The sequence below is a fragment of the Natrix helvetica genome, assembly GCF_964273705.1.
Source record: "Natrix helvetica genome assembly, chromosome: 11".
Taxonomy (NCBI): Eukaryota; Metazoa; Chordata; class Lepidosauria; order Squamata; family Natricidae; genus Natrix; species Natrix helvetica.
Window position 1 is genome coordinate 12,195,851 of NC_138562.1, and position 21,602 is coordinate 12,217,452.

Sequence of the window (21,602 nt, forward strand, 5' to 3'; positions counted from 1 at the left end):
TAAAAACAAACGCGTGCAGAGACACACATCAGGATCCAGAGCTATTCTAACCCCTTGGCTAAAACCAACCCAGCTCAGAAGCCCAGGAGGGGGGGGGGGCGCAGAGCTACCCCTTGCCCCTCTGTGCCGACGTCCGAAGCTGGTCCAGATTTTCGCCCTCTCCTGGGCTCTTAAAGCCAACCACACCCGTCGGCGGGTCTCCCCAATCCGGCTCATGGGAGAGGGAGGGGGGGTCTCTAGGATCCGACGGCCGTCCTCCAAGGGGGCTGGAGGGGGCGGACCTCGGGGCGGGAGGGACCCTCGCCGGCTGCCGCGCGCGTCCCTTTGGCCAACTCCGCCGCTGGAAGCGCGCAAAAGGCGAAGCGCTTCTCGGCTTTCTCCTCGCGTTTCCCACCCACCTTCTTTTCCTTCTATCCCGAGACTGTCCGGAGTGCTCCGGCCAGGATGTCGGCGTCCGAGGAGAGGGGTTTGACGGCGCGCCCCTTCAAGCTGATCGCGCTGCTCTGCGCCTTCCTGGCGCTGGCTCTGGATGTGGCTGCGCTGCTGAGCCCAGCCTGGGTCACGTCGGAACGCTACTCTCTCTCCCTTTGGAAGGAGTGTCGGCAGCTCCTGGGCGGCTGGCAATGCTTCTCCACTTTCGGAAGTGGTAAGCGCGGGTCCGGGATCCCTAGGCGGGAAGATCGGGGGGGGGGGAGCGGGGGAGGCTGATGCTGGGAGGATTGCGCGCACCGAAGTCCGGATCGTGGGAAGCGCTGGTCTGCACGCTGGCTTGTTCATTTAAGGTTGGGTGCAGCTAAGCCATGCCAGGGCGTGGTGTATCAAACTTCCAACTGGTCAATTTTAATGGCTTTTTAAAGGTCTTCCTTATTTTCCTAAGTGTAACAGATTAACAAAGTTGGAAGGGACCTTGTAGGTCATCTAGTCCAACCCTCCCTCCCCAAAAGAAGGGGGACCCTACACTATTGCTGACAGATGGCAGCCCAGTCTCTTCTTGAAAGCCTCCAGTGATGAAGCTCCCACAGCTTCAAAGACAACTTCTGTTCCATGGGTGGATTGTTCTCAATGTCAGAAAGTTCCTCCTTATTTCCAGGTTGAATCTCTCCTTGATCAGTTTCCATCCATTATTCCTTGTCTGGCCTTTGGGTGCTTTAAAGAATAGCTTGACCCCCTCCTCTCTGTGGCAGCCCCTCAGATATTGGAAGACTGCTATCCTGTCTTCCCTGGTCCTTCTCTTCACTAGACTAGCCATGCCCAGTTCCTGCAACAGTTTAGCCTCCAGTCCCCTAATCATCCTGGTTGCTCTTCTCTGCACATTTTCTAGAATCTCATCCTCTTTTTTATAGGTTGGTGACCAAAACTGGACGAAGGATTCTAGGTGTGGTCTTACTAAGGCTTTCTAGAGTGGTATTACTACCTCGTTACATTTTTAACTTGTTAAATTTTTATTTGTTTTGCTATATAAAATACAAATAAAAGAAAAGAAAATAGGCAACTCAGGATAGGAAAAGGAGCGGGGAAAAGGGCTTGTAAGATACAAGGGGGAATTAAAAAATCTCCATCTTCCCTGAAGTCCGTCTTAATAAGGACAGGAGTCCATTTAAGAAGCAAGATAGACTAGGAAAATGGAGATTATCAGCTGGATTCATAAACGATTAATTGCTTAATGATTTAACCACAGTGGCTGAGGTTCACAAGTCCCAGATAATAAACCACAAGCTTGCAAACCCCGATACCCAGATTCACCCAGCCCACCAAACCCTAAGTGTGATGGTTGTAAATTCAAGGGCTGGTTGTAGGTGACTTTTTTTTTTTCATTGCCATGGTAACTTCGAATGGTGACTAAACAAACGGTTGTAAGTCGAGAACTGCCTGTAGTTTGATCAGTGAGTGATACTAAGGTCAGATCCACAAGTGGTGTACAATCAATAAATAAACACAAGAAATGGCCACACTTTTGACTGCAGGAGCAACATTTTAAGGGTCAGAAAAATATCCTAGTACAGGAAGTCCTTGACTTACGACCATAATTGAGCCCAAAATGTATGTTGTTAAGTGAGACTTTCATTTGTTAAATGAGTCATGTCCCATTTTGCGACCTTTTGGGACAAGCATGACCTGGGTGACTGAAAATCTCCGTACACACTGATTATTTTTTAAGGTTGCATGCGATTCCTATATTTCCTTCAAAGAGGTGTAGCCTTCTTCATTTCCCCTTCCTAATTGACCCTGGCGGCAATCCAATAACCTAGAGAAGAACATTCCTTCTTCATGACTTTCTCCTCCAGAAAGCTAAAGGGATATTTTAGTCTTTGTGTCAAGTCACCGCTGCTGATTCATTGATGTGTCACTCAACACATCTGGATAATCATGAGCGGGTGAAATGGCCTTGCTGTTTATGTATAGTTTGTGGATGTCCCACAACTGTATGAGGAACAAGATGAGGTTTGGACGCTATATGTAACCCACAGAGGGTCTTCTGAAAGGCCCCTTTGCAGATGGAAATGGTTGGATCCTGTTTGTCAGGATGTGAATAAGGGGAAAACATCCTTTACAATTGAAGAGCTTCCTAGATAGAAGAAACAAGATTGATGGAGGTGGATCATTGGTTTTATTCAGGGCCAATGGTTTCCCACCCAATGGAAGTGCTGTGTGGAAGAGAGAAATAACCCCACTGTTTCAAAAAGTAGTATTAATCTGGAGTATTAAAAAAAAAAATCCTGGTTCTTTGATTATAAAATTCTATAAGGTAAAGGTAAAGGTTCCCTTTGCACCTATGTGCTAGTCGTTCCTGACTCTAGGGGGCGGTGTTTATCTCTGTTTCAAACCCGAAGAGACAGCGCTGTCCGAAGACGTCTCTGTGGTCATGTAGCCGGCATGACTCAATGCCGAAAGCGCACGGAATGCAGTTACCTTCCCACCAAAGGTGGTTCCTATTTTTCTACTTGGATTTTTTACCTGCTTTCGAACTGCTAGGTTGGCAGAAGCTGGGACACGTAACAGGAGCTCACTCCGTTACGCGGCGCTAGGGATTCAAACCGCCGAACCGCCGACCTTTCTGATCGACAAGCTCAGCGTCTTAGCCACTGAGCCACCGCATCCCCAAAATTCTACATGCAGTCACAAATTAAAAGAAGACACTCCAAAAATTAGCTCTACGGATTTTGGAAAATTCAAGTTGTGCTTATTTGTTTTCTAGCTGGTCGCTGAAGAAGTCAAAGAGATCTGAAGTGAAAGAGAAAAATCTTCCAGGAATGGAAATAATTCTTGATTTGCAAGCTGTTAAACAAACCTCTGTTGCAACCATTTCCAAGATGGTGATTCTTGGAAGGCTGAATGTTTCTCCTTCTCTGTCCCAAATGAGCTGCTTATACATTAAAAAAAAAAAAAAAGCAAATTCCAAGAAATTGGAGACACAGAAGGGCAAGGAAAACACAGCAGAAATGTTTTGCCCCTCTGTTCTAAGGGTCTTCAAAACAACATCTGTTCACCCCCTCCTTGTACCCTGTGCCTCATCCCAGACAAGGGGCCAAATTGGTAGGAGACATTCCAGGCATGCAACATTGGGCAGGTTTGGCTTTGTTTTCAGAGATTATTTGAACCCAGCAATTGTGGTTCGTAAAATATGCCTCATAGTTATGCAAACTCAGGCAATTGTGGCTAATTCGGGAAATATACTTAAACTTGTATCTTTGCTGCCCCAGGTCAGGAAAAAAAAGACTGCAATCAGATGGCTGAATAAAACATCTAAAGAAGGTTTGAACCAGGGGTGAAATCCAGCAAGTTCTGACAGGTTCTGGAGAACCAGTAGCGGAAATTTTGAGTAGTTTGGAGAACTGGCAAATGCCACCTCAGAGTGGGGTGGGAATGGAGATTTTACAGTATCTTTCCCCCTGGAGTGGGGTGGGAATGGCTATGTGGTCCTGTGACTGGGTGGGCGTGGTCAACTCAATGTCACTCATTTCAAGGGGTGCCTTGCCAGCCTCTACCCTCCCCTCCCTGGTACTCCTCGCCTCCCCGCCTAGGCTCCTTAGGGCCCCAACAGGAAGCAGTTGTTGGAGCTAAGCAGCCACCACGAGAAAGAGTTGGCAAAACAGCTGAGCTCAAATTGGATCTGACCCAGAAGGAGGCTCAGCAGGAGCACTTCACTGAGGACTAGGAGCATAGGCTTTCCAAGCAGAGGGAAGACCTGCGGGAGTGCAAGGCCAGGTACCGGCGCCTGGAGGCTCAGCCGGCTGAGATGGTCAGCCGGGTCCATGCCATGATGCAATCCCATTGGAACAAGGCCCTCTGGCTCTTTGCCACTAGCGGCGCTTCTCTCCAGCCTTCGCCCAAAGCCCCACACCAGGAGGCTGAAGCAGACCCCAAGTCGGAATTTCTGCCCCCTCCAATCCACACAAAAAGACCCTAATTGGGCAGGCTCTCTGCAGCAATACAAATGCTCACTGCATTTATATTGCTGCCGCAGTTTGAGCACCCCTGATTGAGTGGAATATAAAAAAAAAATGCAAATAATTTTTCTGGGGACCACCAAAGTTTTCTTGCAGACCACCGGTGGTCCACAGACTACCAGTTGGTGACCACTGGATGAGAAGACCTCCAAGGTCCCTTCCAGCTCTGTTTTTCGGTATGGACGTATGCCAGAGTCACGCCTGATTCAGAGAGCGTTTTGCTCTAACGAACGTGCTCATGTTTACTCCGATCGTCCTCGACAAGATTTTGGTCTCCATAACAACTCTCCAGTTCAAGTTTGCATAGTGAAAGCTTGAGCCAAAACCCACATGCAAACATCTTGAACAAGAGGACAAGGGTTGGCATTCCTGCCTATAAATTCCACTTTCTTGGAAGAAAACCAGGAGACACGGTCCAAGCCGGAGGGCCAGCGCCGGGAGCCTGCTGCAAACTTTTGTTTTTCTTTCTTCGTCGCAGTTCAAGCGTGCAAATGTGAAAGTGGGAGGAGGAGGAGGAGGGTGAGGGCAGTGTGCCAATTTGTCTTGCATGGAGGCAGCTTGTTTAGGCTTGTGATGGAGAGCAACAGATGTGTAGATTGGCTACACTGCCCCTATTCCCACCCTGTGCTTAAACCCAGTGATTTATGTGCAGTTCATTGGCTGACCACCTGTTTGGCTTCCCAAATCTTCTGCTGCCTCCTCTGATGTTTGGAGTGAAGCACAGAAGACTTCTTATTTAACGAAGACAACTGCCATTAGATAATATTTCTCTCAGGGGTCCTTGGTGCTCTCTGAGCTTGGTTGTTCTCTTACAGACGTTTCATTACCCAACTAGGTAATATCATCAGGGCTAGTAAGGAAGGCGGTTTGCTCTCAGTTGATATTCTGTCAGTGTTGGGGGGGAATGGTCTTGGAGGTTCTTTGTTTGGGCTGTTTAGTGCTGGCTTGTTTGCCCGTTCCTTGATTGGGGTTTTGCTTACTTGGTTTGATGAAGGAATTGCTAAACAAGCCAACATTGTTGGTCTGATAAAGGAACTGCCAAACAAGCCAACACTAAACAGCCCCACCCCCCACCAACACTGCCAGAGCAAGCCACTAGAATATAAATGGAGAGAAAAACCACACTCCTTAGTAGCACTGAGTTTAGAGTTCAAAAGGTGACAAAGGAAACTGAGCTAAGAAAGACGGGTCATTTAATACATACCAATTTTATTTGGACACAAACCAATTTGCAGGAACTGGGAAATCATAGAGAAGGTGGCTTGGAAGAGATATACTATATGAAGGTGGGAGAGAGAGGTGTAAATGGCAGATTTTGTTTAATATACTTTGCCTTAAAAGAAAGTTTTGCATCAGATTAAAAAAAACCCGGAAGCATAAAAAGAAAAGTAGAAAAAAGAAATATAAAAGAAAAAGTGAAAGAGAGAAGAAAAAGGAGGGGGGAAAGAAAGATATTTAAAGAAGTGACTTTGCAACAACCATAAACATCGACATTAGTATTTCTCCCTCCAAATGATATAGAATAGAATAGAATAGAATAGAATAGAATAGAATAGAATAGAATAGAATAGAATTCTTTATTGGCCAAGTGTGATTGGACACACAAGGAATTTTGTCTTTGGTGCATAAGTTCTCAGTGTACATAAAGAAAAATAAAATAGAATACATTCATCAAGAATCATAAGATACAACACTTAGTGATAGTCATAGATTACTAATAAGCAATCAAATTATACTAGGAAACAAATGAAACAATATAAATTTTAAAGATACAAGTACCATGGTTATAAGTTGAAAGAGATAGGTACTAGGAAAGAGATAAGTACTAGGAAAGAAATAGGTACTAGGAAGAAGAAGAAGAAGAAGAAGAGTAATACATTCTTGGTAGATAATTTGACAGCGTTGTGGGAATTAGTTATTTAGCAGAGTGATGGCATTTGGGGAAAAAACTGTCCTTGTGTCTAGTTGTTCTGGTGTGCAGTGCCCTATAGCGTCGTTTTGTGAGTAGAAGTTGAAACAATTTATGTCCAGGATGTGAGGGGTCTGTAGATATTTTCACATAACATAACATAGGATGGTTCCTTCCTTTTCATAAACAGACCTTCCTAATCAAGAAAAACCACCAATTCACTTCTATCGATTTTTCGGTAAAAAGTCCATAAAGGGTTTCCAGGCCTTCATGAAAGTCACTGTTGTTCCAGGTATCATCAACAGCAGCTGATGGTTTTTTTTTTGAAACTCTCCTCTTTGAGAATACGAAAGAGCCAGCAGAAAATAGTTGGAAAGTGAAAAATAGCCAAGGGGCTGAAGCAGGAAAAGCCACTGATAGCGAGGAATCTGACCACGCAGTCTACTGCTTCGTCCTTGATTTGATCACCTTGAATTTAAAATCAACAGGAGGTGTAAAGCCTGATTGAGTTTTGGGTTTCTCCGTTTCCATGCCCTTACAGGAAGCATCTGTTGAGACGGAGTCTTTTCCAGCCCGCCTAACTGCCTCTCCTTTCAGACAAAAGAGCCCCTTGTTCTTTAAACCCCTTGCAAACCAGGGAGCAGTTTTCTTCGTTTATTCCATAGCTAGCCACGATGAGCCTCGCTATAAATCTTGGGTTGGTTTTGTGAGTGGCTTGTTCAGCCAGGCGTTCTCGCAGAGCCCCGAGTCTACAACTCCCCAGTTGAGAAGGAACAGAAAGAATAGTTCGCTTTGGGTGACCCAGAGGTTTCCTGGAACTTTTAAACACTTCTTTTAAAAAGGAAAGAAAAAACAAATCTGTGTCTAAACGTCCCGGGAACCTTTTCCTTACTAGAAAGGCCGAAGGGAGCAAGCTCTCCAGGGCTGAGTCTAAGGGCAGGTCATTTGGCCCTGTTGGGACCAGAGTGAATGGGGACGGAGAGATGTCCACATAACCATCCCAGAGCTGACAGCTGTTTCCAAATCTTAGAACCAGGCATCCAATTCAGACCAGGCTGCTCCTGTTTTTATTGATTTCAAAAGTGGGCATTCGGAAGAGTTTGGCAGTGGGGCAGGACAGAAAGTTTGTAAACATGGTCAGATTCTCTCCTCTCCTCTCCTTTCCCCTCCCCTCCCCTATCCTACCCACCTCCCCTCCCTACTCCCCTTCCTTTTCCTTCCCCATCCCCCTGCCTCATTTTCCTTTCCTTTCTCCTTTCCCCTTCCCTTCTTTCTCTTCCGTTCCTTTCCTCCTTTTCTTTCCCTCCCTTCCCTCCCTCCCTTTCCTCCTTCCCTTCCCTTCTTTTCATTTTCTTTCCTTCCTTTCATTTCCTCCTTTCCTTCCTGTTCCTTCCCTTTCCTTCCCTTTCCTTCCCTTTCCTTCCCTTTCCTTCCTTTCCTCCTTCCCTCCCTTCCTTTCCTCCTTCCCTTCCTTTCCTCTCCTCTCCTTCCCTTCTCTTCCCTTCCCTTCCCTCCCTTTCTTTTCTCCTTCCCTCCCTTCCCTTCCTTTTCTTCCCTTTCCTTCCCTCCCTTCCTTTCCTCCTTTCCTTTCTTTTCCTTTCCTCCTTTCCTTTCCTTCCCTTCCCTCCCTTCTTTTCCTCCTTTCCTTTCTTTTCCTTTCCTCCTTTCCTTTCCTTTCCTTCCCTCCCTTCCTTTCCTCCTTTCCTTTCTTTTCCTTTCCTCCTTTCCTTTCCTTCCCTCCCTTCTTTTCCTCCTTTCCTTTCCTTTCCTTTCCTTTCCTGTCCTGTCCTGTCCTATCCTTCCCTTCCCAGAACCTAAACGCTCTGTTTCTTGCATAATCCAGCTTCAGTTAAAGACTGATGATCAGAGCCGGGAAATCAGCCCTTTCGTTACGAAAGGCGTCCATGAAAGGGATTGTCATTCCAGATTGGTCTCTTTGTGCCTCGCACATGTTGATCTGGAATAATTCCCCGGGGGTGGGGGGCGACCCACTCGCTCTTTCTGGGTGACTCAGTTTGGCATTAAGGCCCCTTTGCCACACATTCAGACTCTCCTTTGCCTGGATATTTTGGCCAACTGGGGGAAGAAGATGCTTTTAGAAGCTGGCTGGACAACCTTCCTCTCCTGGGTTTATTTAATGATTTATGTAAGCCCCCCCCTCCCCCCCGAGGACTGTTTCAGCCCCACAACGGAAGCCTCTGCAAGAATCAGCGCTGCCATTCTAAACTGCAAAAAACAACACACATACACACATTCTGCTGAAAGTAATAGTTTTACTGCTGAATTCCAGCCGCCCGGTTCTAGAGGGCTCTGTGAGTTTCATAAACAGACCTAGAAAGTTCATGTGATTTGCAGCTATCCTACCCTCCACCTTCTGCTTCATTGATAATTAAACCTGATTGGGGTAGACTGCGGAAGTGATACAGAAATATAATTTTATGTCATTTTATTCGATTTGACATATTTATGTTTTAAATTGTTGTATTTTATCCTTTAACTCTTGTATTTTACCCTTGTTGTTGTTAGTTGCAAAGTTGTGTCTGACCCATCGCGATCCCCATGGACAACGTTTCTCCAGGCCTTCCTGTCCCCTACCATCCTCTGGAGTCCATTGAAGCTCACACCTACTACTTCAGTGACTCCATCCATCCACCTCCTTCTTTGTCGTTCCCTTCTTCTTTTGCCCTCAGTCTTTCCCAGCATGCGGCTCTTCTCCAGGGAGTCCTTCCTTCTCATTAGGTGGCCAAAGTGTTTGAGTTTCCTCTTCAGGATCTGGCCTTCTAAAGAGCAATTAGGGTTGATCTCCTCTAGGACTCATCTATTCTATTCTATTCTTCTTGTTGTTGTTCTTAGTTGTGCAGTCATGTCTGACCCATCGTGACCCCATGGACAACGTTCCTCCAGGCCTTCCTGTCCTCTACCATCCTCTGGAGTCCATTTAAGCTCATGCCTACTGCTTTGGTGACTCCATCCAGCGACCTCATTCTCTGTCGTCCCATTCTTCTTTTGCCCTCCATCGTTCCCAGCATGAGGCTCTTCTCCAGGGAGTCCTTCCTTCTCATGAGGTGGCCAAAGTGTTTGAGTTTCCTCTTCAGGATCTGGCCTTCTAAAGAGCAGTCAGGGTTGTTTTCTGCCATTTTGTGTGTCTGTGTAACTCGCCCCACTAGCGATCTTATGTATGCAAAGGGAATGGCTGATTGGAATTTTAAACAGGTTAATTTTACATGACAATATTTGGTGGAAAACCTTTTTTCCCCCTTCCTCTCTTTTTATTAACAACTAGTTGATAACCCAGCGTTGCCCAGGTATTTATTAATAGGGGGACAATGTCCGGACCAAATGTAATTTCTAATGTTGGATTTTCCCCACAGTGGAGTACTGTGAAGCCATTACCATGGCAACTAAACTGCACTGTACAGTAGAATCCATTTTACAGCAGTACAGTAGAAGCCATGTTAAGGCACAACAGGCTGTATCTTAACAGAACAAACCCCCCAGGGGCTTTAGGGGTGTCTTACCCCCACAGTATTTGTTTCCAGAGAGTAAGTCATCTGTGTACCAGGTTTGGTTGAAATTGCTCGAGGCGTTCCAGAGTTATGCTGGAACGTACACACACAGAGCCGTTTTTATATATGTAAAAGAGAAGATAGAAGAAGATTCCTGACTTCTAGTTCCTTAGAGGCACTCAGGATGGTTTGGTGCCTTGTTCAAGGTCTGAATGAAATGATGGGTAAACAGCAAATTTGAATCAGTTCAGACTCATGCTTATATCGGATTCTGTCACCTAGGAAAGAGTGCAGAGAAGAGCAACAAAGATGATTAGGGGACTGGCGGCTAAAATATATGAAGAATGGTTGCAGGAACTGGGTATGTCTAGTTTGATGAAAAGAAGGACTAGGGGAGACATGATAGCAGTCTTCCAATATCTCAGGGGTTTCCACAAAGAAGAAGGAGTCAAGCTATTCTCCAAAGAACCTGAGGGCAGAACAAGAAGCAATGGATGGAAATTAATGCAGGAGAGAAGTAACTTAGAACCAAGGAGAAATTTCCTGACAGTGAGAACAATTAATCAGTGGAACAGCTTGCCTCCAGAAGTTGTGAATGCTCCAACACTGGAAGTTTTTAAGACGAGATTGGACAATCATTTGTCCGAAATGGTATAAGGCTTCCTGCCTGAGCAGGGGGTTGGACTAGAAGACCTCCAAGGTCCCTTCCAACTCTGCTATTGTATTATTGTATAATATTTGGAATATTCAAGAGAGTGGTTGGAAGCAGAGGGGGATCTCCTCATCTCTGAACCTTGACAAGGTCTTCAAAAGTGGGGCCTAGGAGAAAAGCTTTCAAAGATGAGCTTTATATCTCAGCAAACAAAACTTGTAAGAAGAGATGCTGTCTTCTCATTCTCATGGGGGAGTTGAATAAACTGGTGGTTGTGGCATGGCCCTAATGGTGGTGGTGGTGGAGGAGCGTTTCATGCTAAGTACGTTAAGGAGGTATCTGGAGATGTTGGCAGGATCTTCTCCAGGAAAAACAAAGAGAGATCCTGGCACCCAGATGCTTTATTGTATTAGAGCCTTGCCATTTGGCAGCATACCCCTGAAACAACATTTTTTTTTTAAAAAAAAGGAGGGGGGGGGGCTACCCAAGCAGCATTTGCTTGAAGTTCTTTCTTAAAGAAGAAAATATTTAAAAATAAATAAATATAGGGGATGAAAAACTGAAATTATTTCTGGAGGTACTGAAAAGCTCAATTCCAAGAAAGGCAGTGAACAGCTTCCTGGAATATAAAAGTAAACACAAGGGAACAGTTTCTTTGGAGGCTAAAACATAGGAAGAACGGTTGCTGGAATTGGGTATGTCTAGTTAAATGAAAAGAAGGACCAGGGGAGACATGAGAGCAGTCTTCCAATATTTCAGAGGTTGCCACAAAGAAGAGGGAGTCAAGCTATTCTCCAAAGCACCTGAGGGTAGAACAAGAAGCAATGGGTGGAAACTAATCAAGGAGAGAAGCAACTTAGAACTGAGGAGAAATTTCCTGACAGTTAGAACAATTAATCAGTGGAACAACTTGCCTCCAGAAGTTGTGAATGCTCTAACACTGGAAGTTTTTAAGAAGATGTTAGATAACTATTTGTCTGAAGTGGTGTAGGGTTTCCTGCCAAAGCAGGGGGTTGGACTAGAAGACCTCCAAGGTCCCTTCCAACTCTGTTATTCTATTCTGTTCTGTTCTGTTCTATTCTGAATTCTATTCTATTCTGAATTCTATTCTATTCTATTCTGAATTCTATTCTATTCTGAATTCTATTCTATTCTATTCTGAATTCTATTCTGAATTCTATTCTATTCTATTCTATTCTGAATTCTATTCTACTCGACTCGACTCTCATTCTCATTTTCATTCAATTCCATTCTATTCCAAATTAAAGAAGCAAAGCAAAAGGACCCAATCCCCAATATAATATCTGCCTACCATGGATACTGACTGTAACTGAAGTTTCTTCTTTATTTGTTTTTTCTTCTTCTTCTTCTTCTTCTTCTGCCTTTTAATTTTGCAGACTGGCAAATCACGACCCTGGTGTTAATCCTGACAGCTGCCACCATCACTCTGCTGTCGTTCCTCATGTCTCTGGTAGCCTTGTGCCTGGGGAACTATAAATACTATTATCGGATAGTGTCGATCCTTCTCTTTGCAGCAGGTAGGTCTTCTCATTCTCTAGCCCCCACTTCCACTCCCACCCCCCTTGGCTAAATATTGACAACTTGGCCAGTGGTTTTAACAGAACTTGTTTCTCCTATTGTTCCATTGATCTAGTGGTTCTCCAGATCTGTGCCTTAATTCTCTACCCCATCAAGTTCATCGACAGTAGCCCGCTGAGAAGCTACCATGAGTTCAACTGGGGATATGGGTTGGGTTGGGGTTCCGCCATCTTTATGCTGGGAGCAGCCATCCTTTACTGCCTACGAACTGATGCCTATGAAGATGCTTACTACTAGGACAACTTGTGAGCAGGTCCCTGGATTATCAGATCTGGAAGCCTCTTCAATAAACGGAGAGCAACAGAAGAGGAAGGACGATGGGTTTCTTCTGGGGACATTCAAGCACATTATGGATGGACATTTTGACCAGGTGAAGACGTTGAAGGCTTCCATTGGACACGCTTCCACCATCACCAGGACTCGTCACTGCCAGCCAATCACACACTTCTCTGCGGCACAACCTGCTTTTAAGATTTCTCGTGTATTTTGGTTTCTTTTTTTTAAAAAAAAAGCATTATTTTTCTTTACTTTGATCTTCTATGTATGAAATTTTGTCTTTATTTTATTTATGAGAGGGGAGCTCCTACGGTGGAAGAGCAGCTTGGTTTAGCTTTTATTGGGCGGCGTCTTGTGTGCAGATCTTCAACACGAAGGAACAATGTTGTGTGAATGGGGGGGGAGGGGTTCTATAAATGCATGGAGGCTAAATCCACTTCATACCAAGAAGCCCGAAACACCGAAAATATACAGGTTTATGAGCCGCTGATGAATAAAACCATGGAAAAAACCGAGATGGGTATCTTGCATACTTCTACATCGACCGGTATATAGCATACCTGGCAACTTTATGAGTTGACATTGGCGTCGTTTGGAAATCTGACAATATCTCTATGTTTATATATCCATCTCTCTGTCTCTCTATATTAGGGGTGTCAAACTCAAGGCCCACCCGCTCTCCTTACCTCTATTTGAGCCGAATGGGGCATTTGCCCACGTGCACAGGGAGTATGGCGCCTGCGTGACGCTCCACCGAGCAGCTGGAGCATCGCGGGTGGTGGGGTATGCATGGGCAACCTGCACACATGCACATCGTGGACGCCCGGCCCTATTGCAGCGTACCGGTTGCAACGGAAGCCGGAATCCACCACTGACTGACATGCACACAAGCTTTGAAGCAGCTCTTATCAAATCTCTACTTCAATGGTCTTACACTATGGGTAATTATCCCAATCAGGTCTTGGGGCATATTTTGAAGGTAGTGGAGCTACTCAGGAGGGATCCTTGGTATTCTCTGAATTTGGTTGTTTTGATGCAGACGTTTCATTACCCAAAGAGATAACATCATCTGGGGTTGTTTTTCTATTGATGCTCCATTACCCAATTAAGTAACATCATCAACGACACATTGCACTGACGATGTTATCTAATTGGATCCTGAAATGCCTGCCAGAAAGCAACTAAGGTTCAAAGAGCACCAAAGGGTTCCATAATTCAACTCTGCCACAGATCAGGGGTGGGTTCTATCTGGCGTTACTGCCGATTTGCTCGTGGGCACGCTTTGCTCATGGGCGCGCTTCGCATGCACTCATGCCCTGGATGCACCCTGGGTGCGCATGCACAATTCAATAGGAATTGTTCTGCGCATGCGCAGAACTCAAAAACAAGATGGTGGCAGCGATGGCGGCAACCGGGGAACAGGTTCGGGGGCGCGGCCAGCCTGGGTCTCTGCCGGTTCTGTGACTCAGGCTGGCATGCCACTAACAGTTTGGCTGAACCAGGCCGAACCGGTAGGAACCCACCACTGCTACAGATATTCTCTTCTGTCGGGGTTGCACTTGATGATTGATTGTTTCAGAGCCCTGGATCTTCCTGGAGGGGAAGGGGGAAGTAGGCTGGGTCAAACAGTTTAAGGACAATTGTTCTTCAATGCAAGAAAGGTGTGTAAATCTGTGTGTCACTGCAACACTGTTGAACTGAGGATCCTGTTCTTTTTCTCTGCATTTGCAAATGTGCAACACTTCACACACACACACACACGGACACACACACAGTCATTCAGCTAGTAAATCAATGAGTCCCTCCGAATGCAGCAGCACTGGGCCTTTCCCCCCCCCCCCAAATATAATTGTGTTTGTGTGCCTGACTTATCAGATTGAGAGTCCTTTTCCAGTTGCTTTTGTCTGAGTCTTTTTGCAACACGCTGACAAAAGAACGTGTCACGGTGCTTATGTCCCTTCCTCTTTACTGCTGTCCCTCGAGGGCAAGCTGCTGACCCGAGAACGTTGTAACTGTGCCAGTTTCTGTTTGGGTTGTCCCATGCAGTGGTGCTATTCGGCAGACACTTTGGGACTCGCCACCTGGTTGACAAGAATAGAATATGGATTTTTATAGGGTTCTGGGGTTTGGTGATTGAGATGCTCCAGGGAGGTTGTACAATGTAGTGAGCCTTGTGTCTTTGGCTATTCTAATAGTGGTGGGTAAATCCTAATATGTCCTAAAGGTCATGCCCTGTCCTTAGACTTTGGGTGGGGGAATGTACATTCTTAATCCCATTAGCTCCACCCTTAGATGTGAATTGTGGCTGAAGGTGTTTTGTTTATGAATAGACTGTCTTTCTGAACAGATACAAAATCTGCATTCCTAAAAGTCAGCCTCGTCAAGCTTCTTCGTTTGAAGCTGTTTTCCTACGGCAGGAAGATTGGAGCTGTTTTCTGCCCCCGTTGAGATTTTTCTCCATTTCTCCTTTGGGGAAATATAATATTTTGCCTCTTTTAATACCCATCCCCCAAATATTTCACTCTCTAGGAGGGGGGGGGTAGACTTCCTACATGACCATTGAACCAGGATCTCTGTATTTATGAATATAGATGAGGAAGCTTTGAGGAATGCAATGTTTCAACGGAGCTGACCTCTGCGTACTCATGGAACGAATGCCTTGGTAAGGATAGTGGTGGTTGAGCTGGCAGCTTCTGAAGAACGGCTTGTTCTGATGTACAAATATTTACTTTTATCTGATCCACTCAGTGGGGAGAGGAGGAGGAGGAGGAGGAGGAGGAGGAGGAGGAGGAGGAGGAGGAGGAGGAGGAGGAGGAGGGGAAGAAGAAGAAGAAGAAGAAGAAGAAGAAGAAGAAGAAGAAGAAGAAGAAGAAGAAGAAGAAGAAGAAGAAGAAGAAGAAGACACATGTATCATTTGTCCTGCCTTTCAGTACACTTTGGCTTCTAAGTCTCCTTTAACACATATCTTCGTTGCTAGAATCAACTAGAATAGGAGGAAGAGGAGGAAGAGGAGGAAGAGGAGGAGAAGGAGAATCATCATCTTTGAAAATCAAGATTCAGCTTTTCTTTCCTGCCCTAATTTAGCTGAGAATATTGTTTGGAAAAACGGAGGATAGGGACACTGCCTTAACAAGCTTCCTAAACTCCTTGAGGGATATAAATTAACAACTTAATTGAAGGGCTAATATGTTTTTTCCATTTCCCTTACTTTTCCTTAATGGAATCTTCTGCTGTGGTTTTAATCAAACACAAGGCTTTGAAGTTTTAGATCAAGCCAAATCAACAGACCCAACGTTCCAGGAAGTGCCTTTCAGTTTGATTTGGGAAGAATGATAAAGGGATTGCTTTAATTATTAGTTTAGCAAAGAGAGCAGGGAGGGCACGATTAAAAATAATAACAATAATCTGGATGATTAAATATAATCAAAAAAATAATCTAGACAATAAAATGGAATACGAATACAATACTAGCTAGTGTTGATAAAGCTGGACAGATCTGTTATGTTTACAGGAATCAAAGTAATAGTTTCACTTTCAGCAATGATTTGCAGAGCCCTCTAGAGGTTTTTAAGCAAAAGCAACATTTTTTCCCTGTTTTTGCTAGAAGCCTTTCAGTTCTTTTGGGGGACACAGTAGAATTAAGTGCTGAAGTTCCTAGGGAGTGCATTAAATAAATCACGCATAACTTTGAAATCCCTGTTTGCAGTTTTACAGCTTGAAGTGAAAGAGGAGAAGGGAAAATCAATTTAGTTTCATTCCAGGTTGTTTGCTCACAAAATAGCAGAGTAATTAAGATGCCGCTATAATGAACACATTTTAAGCAATCCATGATCTCTGCCTCCCACAGAGATGGCTATCACTTCCCACTCAGGATTGTATGCGACACCTTAAGCTCAACAGTGAATTTAAAGTAGGCTCACATATCTGTTAATCTTGATGGCTGTTTATTTTCTGGTTTCAGGCAGCTGTAGGTTACATATGGTAGAAACTACTACGAGGGAGCAATAGTAAAAGAGGTTGATTTTTCTCTTCTACATATGTTTGTGTGTGTGTGTGTGTGTGTGTATGAATATGTTTCAGTGGTGGGTTCCTACTGGTTTGGACTGGTTCAGCTGAACCGGTAGTGGTTTGGCGGCCTGGGTCACTGGAACCAGTAGCGGCCCAGGCCTGCCACACCCCTGAACTGGTTCTCCGGGCAGCGCCGCTTCTGCGTAAGCACAGAACAATTTTTATTTCCCCTGAACTACTACCCTAAACTGACTTTCCAGTATAATCCTCAGTCCTGCTGGCTGGGAAATCTAAGCCCTGTAGTAGTCCCAACTCTTTTGAAAGCCTCGGGGTTGGAGAAAGGTGCCCTCTGGATGATGGTTGGAACAGTCAAGGACTGTTAGATGAGAGGAAGGATAAATGGATGGATGGATGGAAGGAAGGAAGGAAGGAAGGAAGGAAGGAAGAAGGAGGGAGGGAGGAAGATAAGTGGAAGGATAAAAGGAAGAAGGGAAAGAAGATAATGTAACAAGATAATGTTATTGTTATCAGAGATCAGTATAGGTCAGGGGTGTCCAAACTTGGGAACTTTAAGACTTGTGGACTTCAACTCCCAGAATTCCCCAGCCAGCCATGGCTGGGGAATTCTGGGAGTTGAAGTCCACAAGTCTTAAAGTTCCCAAGTTTGGACACCCCTGGTATAGGTAGTACCTTGCTCAACAGTAGTAACTGTGAAAGGGATGTTGGAGTCCTAGATCTGGTGTTCCTCAGCTTTTCTTCCCAGGCCCTCAGATGGTGCCGTACAAAAGCTTAAACAGCTCCTTCTGATTTTTGTTTTCAGAGTTATCCCTCTCCGGCTAGAATGCGACCATATTGTAGAATCCATCAAGTGGGGAGGATCATGCAATGCTGCCACCCCGTGGCTGAGCATTACCAAGCAAAATACGTGAGCGAAGACATTCATGGGACGGGTGAGAGTAATATGAGCCCCATTCAGGACCAGCTTTGAGCCCAGAGCAATGTTTCTCAACCTTGAAAATTTTAAGATGTGTGGAGTTCAATTTCCAGAATTCCTCAGCTAGCTAGCTAGCTTGCTTTTCTTCCTTCTTTCCTTCCTTCCTTTTATCCTTCCTCTCATCTTCCTCCCTCCCTCCCTTCTTCTTCCTTCATTCCATCCTTCCATCCACCCATCAATGTATCCTTCCTCTCATCTTCCTCCCTTCCTCTCTTCTTCTTCCTTCTTTCCATCCATCCATCCATTTATCCTTCCTCTCATTTTCCTCCCTCCTGCCCTCCCTCCCTCCCTGCCTTCTTCTTCCTTGCTTCCATCCATCCATCCACCCATCCATCCATCCATTTATCCTTCCTCTCATCTTCCTGCCTCCCTCCCTTCTTCTTTCTTCCTTCCTTCCATCTATCCATCCATCCATCCATTTATCCTTCCTCTCATCTTCCTCTCTCCTGCCCGCCCTCCCGTCCTTCCTCCCTCCCTGCCTTCTTCTTCCTTCCTTCCTTGCTTCCATCCATCCATCCATTTATCCTTCCCCTCATCTTCCTCCCTCCCTCCCTTCCTTCCATCCATCCATTTATCCTTCCTCTCATCTTCCTCCCTCCCTCCCTTCTTCTTTCTTCCATCCATCCACCCATTTATCCTTCCCCTCATCTTCCTCTCTCCCTCCCACCCTCCCATCCATTTATCCTTCCTCTCATCTTCCTTGCTCCTGCCCTCCCTCCCTCTCTCCCTCCCTGACTTCTTCTTCCTTCCTTCCATCTATCCATCTATCTTCCTCCCTCCCTGCCTTCTTCTTCCTTCCTTCCTTGCTTCCATCCATCCATCCATTTATCCTTCCCCTCATCTTCCTCCCTCCCTCCCTTCCTCCCTTCCATCCATTTATCCTTCCTCTCATCTTCCTTCCTCCTGCCCTCCCTTCCTTCCTCCCATCCATCTGGGTTCAGTTCCAAGTGGGAAGAAAGACACTGGAAACATGGAGAATGCTTGGAAAGATGGTTTAATGGTAGACAGGATCATCTGGTTTGAGATCCTGGGCATAAAGGAGCACATAAGTGAGAGAGGGAGAGAAATTTATACTCTCTCTTGGGCCCCGCCTTGGAGCTTCCTGTTCCTGTGTAAGAAATGTACTCGGATTGGTTGTCAGACTCCCATGGGGTCATGCAGGGGTAACTTTGTAGGTTGTCTTGAGTCCCAGGCCTGGTTGAATCTTGCTGGTTGATGTTGATGATGTAATGAAGGTCTTTGGGCAAATCCTATTATGGCTTAATGGCTTTGTCCTGGTCTGGATCTTGAGTAAGGGCTAATCCTATCATGACCTGAGGGCCATGTCTTTTGAGTTGTAGATAAGCTGGCCCAGGCTTTTTTCTTGTAGATAGGTTGGCACCAAAATATCTGTTGGGGGGCAGGGAGCTGAGATACTGAGCTTGTCTTTAGAAACATGTTTCTCCTTTAGGGAAAATATAATATTCATCCTTTTTAATATTTCCTAGAATATTTCATGTTCCTAGGAGAGGGGTGGGTGCTAGCTTCCTTTCCTTTCCTTCCTTCCTTCCTTCCTTCCTTCCTTCCTTCCTTCCTTCCTTCCTTCCTTCCTCCCTCCCTCCCTCCCTCCCTCCCTCCCTCCCAGCCTCCCTTGTTATGCACCTTCACTCCCAATTACACTTCAAAGCAATAGAGCCTCTGTGTTGCATTGTTGATACACAACATTTTTTCCACGTTATGGGAGAGCTGTGTTGGCCTATCGTGGCAAAAAAAATAATAATGAAAAAAGTCAGGCGTGAAATTGCACAATCAAATTTTATGAAAAGCCTTTGATTTTATGAGCTGCCACTCATTGCATCAGAAACAAAGACTGATGATGTAATTTTCATGAGGGTAGGAGACGGTTGTCTGTAACTATGTTAAGTAAGATCAGCATTTGCCTGCTTGCTTGCTTATTTATTTATGTGAAATATTTGCATAAAGCTGCCCATTAGTGGTGGGTTTCAAAGGTTTTTAGAACCTCTTCTGTAGGTGTGGCCTGCTTTGTGGGAGTGGCTTGCCGGCCATGTGACAGGGTGGGAGTGGCTTGCCGGCCATGTGACCAGGTGGGAGTGGCTTGCCAGCCATGTGACTGGGTAGGCGTGGCCAACTTATAAAATGTGGTGAAACTCACTTAACAACGCTCTTGCTTAGCAACCAAAATGTTGGCTCAGAAACTCTGGCATTTGAAGCACGCAAGTCTTAAAGCTGTCAAGTTACAAGACCTTTGCACCCCTAACCCTTTAGAAAAAAACCCCAGGGGTGTTCAAACTTGACAGCTTTAAGACTTGCGGATTTCAACTCCCAGAATTCCTCCTTTGCTCTTCATCTTGATGATGTGCGGACGGGCGGGGGGAGGGAGCTGGAACCGGTTCTAAACGGCACTGTAGATTTGTGGAACCTCTTTTATAGAAGAGGTTAGAACTGGCAGGGACCCACTCCTGCTGCCCATCTTATAATCAGCTCTGGGCAGCTCCAAATTAAAAGTTAAAACCGCATAAAAGCTATATTAAAGCTATAAAAACTAAATGCATTAAAAAGAACTATAAATCTTTTCTGTTCTATTTGTATTTCTTTTTTACCCTTTTCCTGCTTTTTGCTTCACAATATTCTTTTAATTCTTATTTTGCATGTAAGATACAGAATTTCATGTTTATCTTTTTGCTCTGAATCTCTCTCTCTCTTCAGAGAGAACAGATAAACATGAAATTATGTATCTTAAATTTATAATAAGTATATACAAACATACATACATACATATACATATGTAAATACATACATACATACATACATACATATATACCCATGTGTATATACACACACATACATACATGCAGGTCTTGGCATATTCGGGTCTTTTCCCGTGTAAGATTGAGAGTATCTTTGTGACGTTTTGACAAGGTCCCACTCGCCATCTTCAGGCTGTGCGAGCAAAGCGTGATCGGAGCTGCCGTCTTTCTATAAATATTGGTGGGTGTGTGTGGAGTGCTGACTTTGTTGCTGTAAGCGGATTGGTTGGCTGTGTTGCAACATCTTGATTAGTTGATGGAGTTGATGTTTGGAGATTAGTCGGCTGTATCGTAACATTCTGTGTGGCTGAGGTACTGGCTGTGTACCTAGTGTTCTTTTGTGTTGTAATGACCTGGGTAATGGGCTGTGTGATGACATAGTGACATAATGGGTATGATATAGCCACACACCCAATTAATGCACTTACTGAAACAAAGCCAGCACTCCACACACACACACACACCAAGATTTATAGAAAGACGGCAGCTCCAGCCACGTTTTAAGCCAAAAACACCAGCCTGAGGATGGCGAGTGAGACCTCGCTGAAACAGCCCAGGTTCAATTCCCAGTAAGGGTATGGCTAGCTGATGAGAGCTAAGTAGCTTGAAATAGATCTATACTAGTCTCCCTTTATTTATCAGCACAAATACAACACACACACAGACACAGACACAGACACAGACACACACACACACACACACAAATACACACTATTTCTCACTCTTTCCCCAGAAAAGCTTCTCAGGACAGCTCATCAGTCATCAAACAGAAAGTCAAAGAGGCACATATTTTGATGTTTGCATTTGTAACTTTCTCTTGGTGTGGCTGTGATTGCCTGAAAAGCAATCAAATATATTTGCACAACATTTCTTCACTTATTTGGGTGGGATAGAGAAGATAAGGTTGGAGAGGAGCCACGCTGGAAACATCAGGAATTAGGTAGCACTTTCCCCAACCCTTTTCTGTGTTTGTACCTTTGAACCAGTTTTAACTTCTGGCTAAGATTTCAAAACTGGTTTGTTATCGCCGCTTTTCCAGGGCTGAGTGACAGAGAATGACCACCGAGCTGGCTTTGTAATAAACCATAACTAAAAGCACTGATGAAACCTGATGCTTTAATTATCCCACCAAACCAGCTTTCTGGATAACCTGTTCTATTTAAAAGGCTTACATGTCCATGACCTGCAGCTTCCTTTCCCAGATGCCCAAAGTCACTACCCCAAAGCCAGCTGTCTGACCTTGGGCCAGTCTCTCTCTCTCTCTCTTTTTCAGCCCTGGGAAGGAGGCAATGGCAAACCACATCTGAAATCTTGTCCAGGCAGTTTAATGTCTAGTTTAATGAGAAGAAGGAGTAGGGAGTTCCAATTTCTAAAGGGTTGCCACAAAGAAGAGGGAGTAAAAC

At 44.9% G+C, this 21,602-nt stretch overlaps 1 protein-coding gene across 1 annotated transcript; it reads left to right on the forward strand.

Annotated features, from left to right (window-relative positions):
* Positions 1–308: 308 nt before the first annotated feature.
* LOC309397817 (transmembrane protein 47-like) lies at positions 309–12,891 on the forward strand. Its single transcript, XM_081964175.1, has 3 exons — positions 309–646; positions 11,913–12,053; positions 12,170–12,891. Exons 1-3 carry the CDS (start codon positions 445–447, stop codon positions 12,349–12,351), a joined length of 525 nt encoding a protein of 174 aa, XP_081820301.1. The 5' UTR covers positions 309–444; the 3' UTR covers positions 12,352–12,891.
* Positions 12,892–21,602: the final 8,711 nt, after the last annotated feature.

Excerpts from the sequence above, each read along its gene's own strand:
- LOC309397817 (XM_081964175.1), top strand. The coding sequence starts at position 445 with ATGTCGGCGTCCGAGGAGAGGGGTTTGACGGCGCGCCCCTTCAAGCTG. Across the intron at positions 647-11,912 it reads CTTCTCCACTTTCGGAAGTG|ACTGGCAAATCACGACCCTG; the intron begins GTAAGCGCGGGT and ends TTAATTTTGCAG. Across the intron at positions 12,054-12,169 it reads GATCCTTCTCTTTGCAGCAG|TGGTTCTCCAGATCTGTGCC; the intron begins GTAGGTCTTCTC and ends CCATTGATCTAG.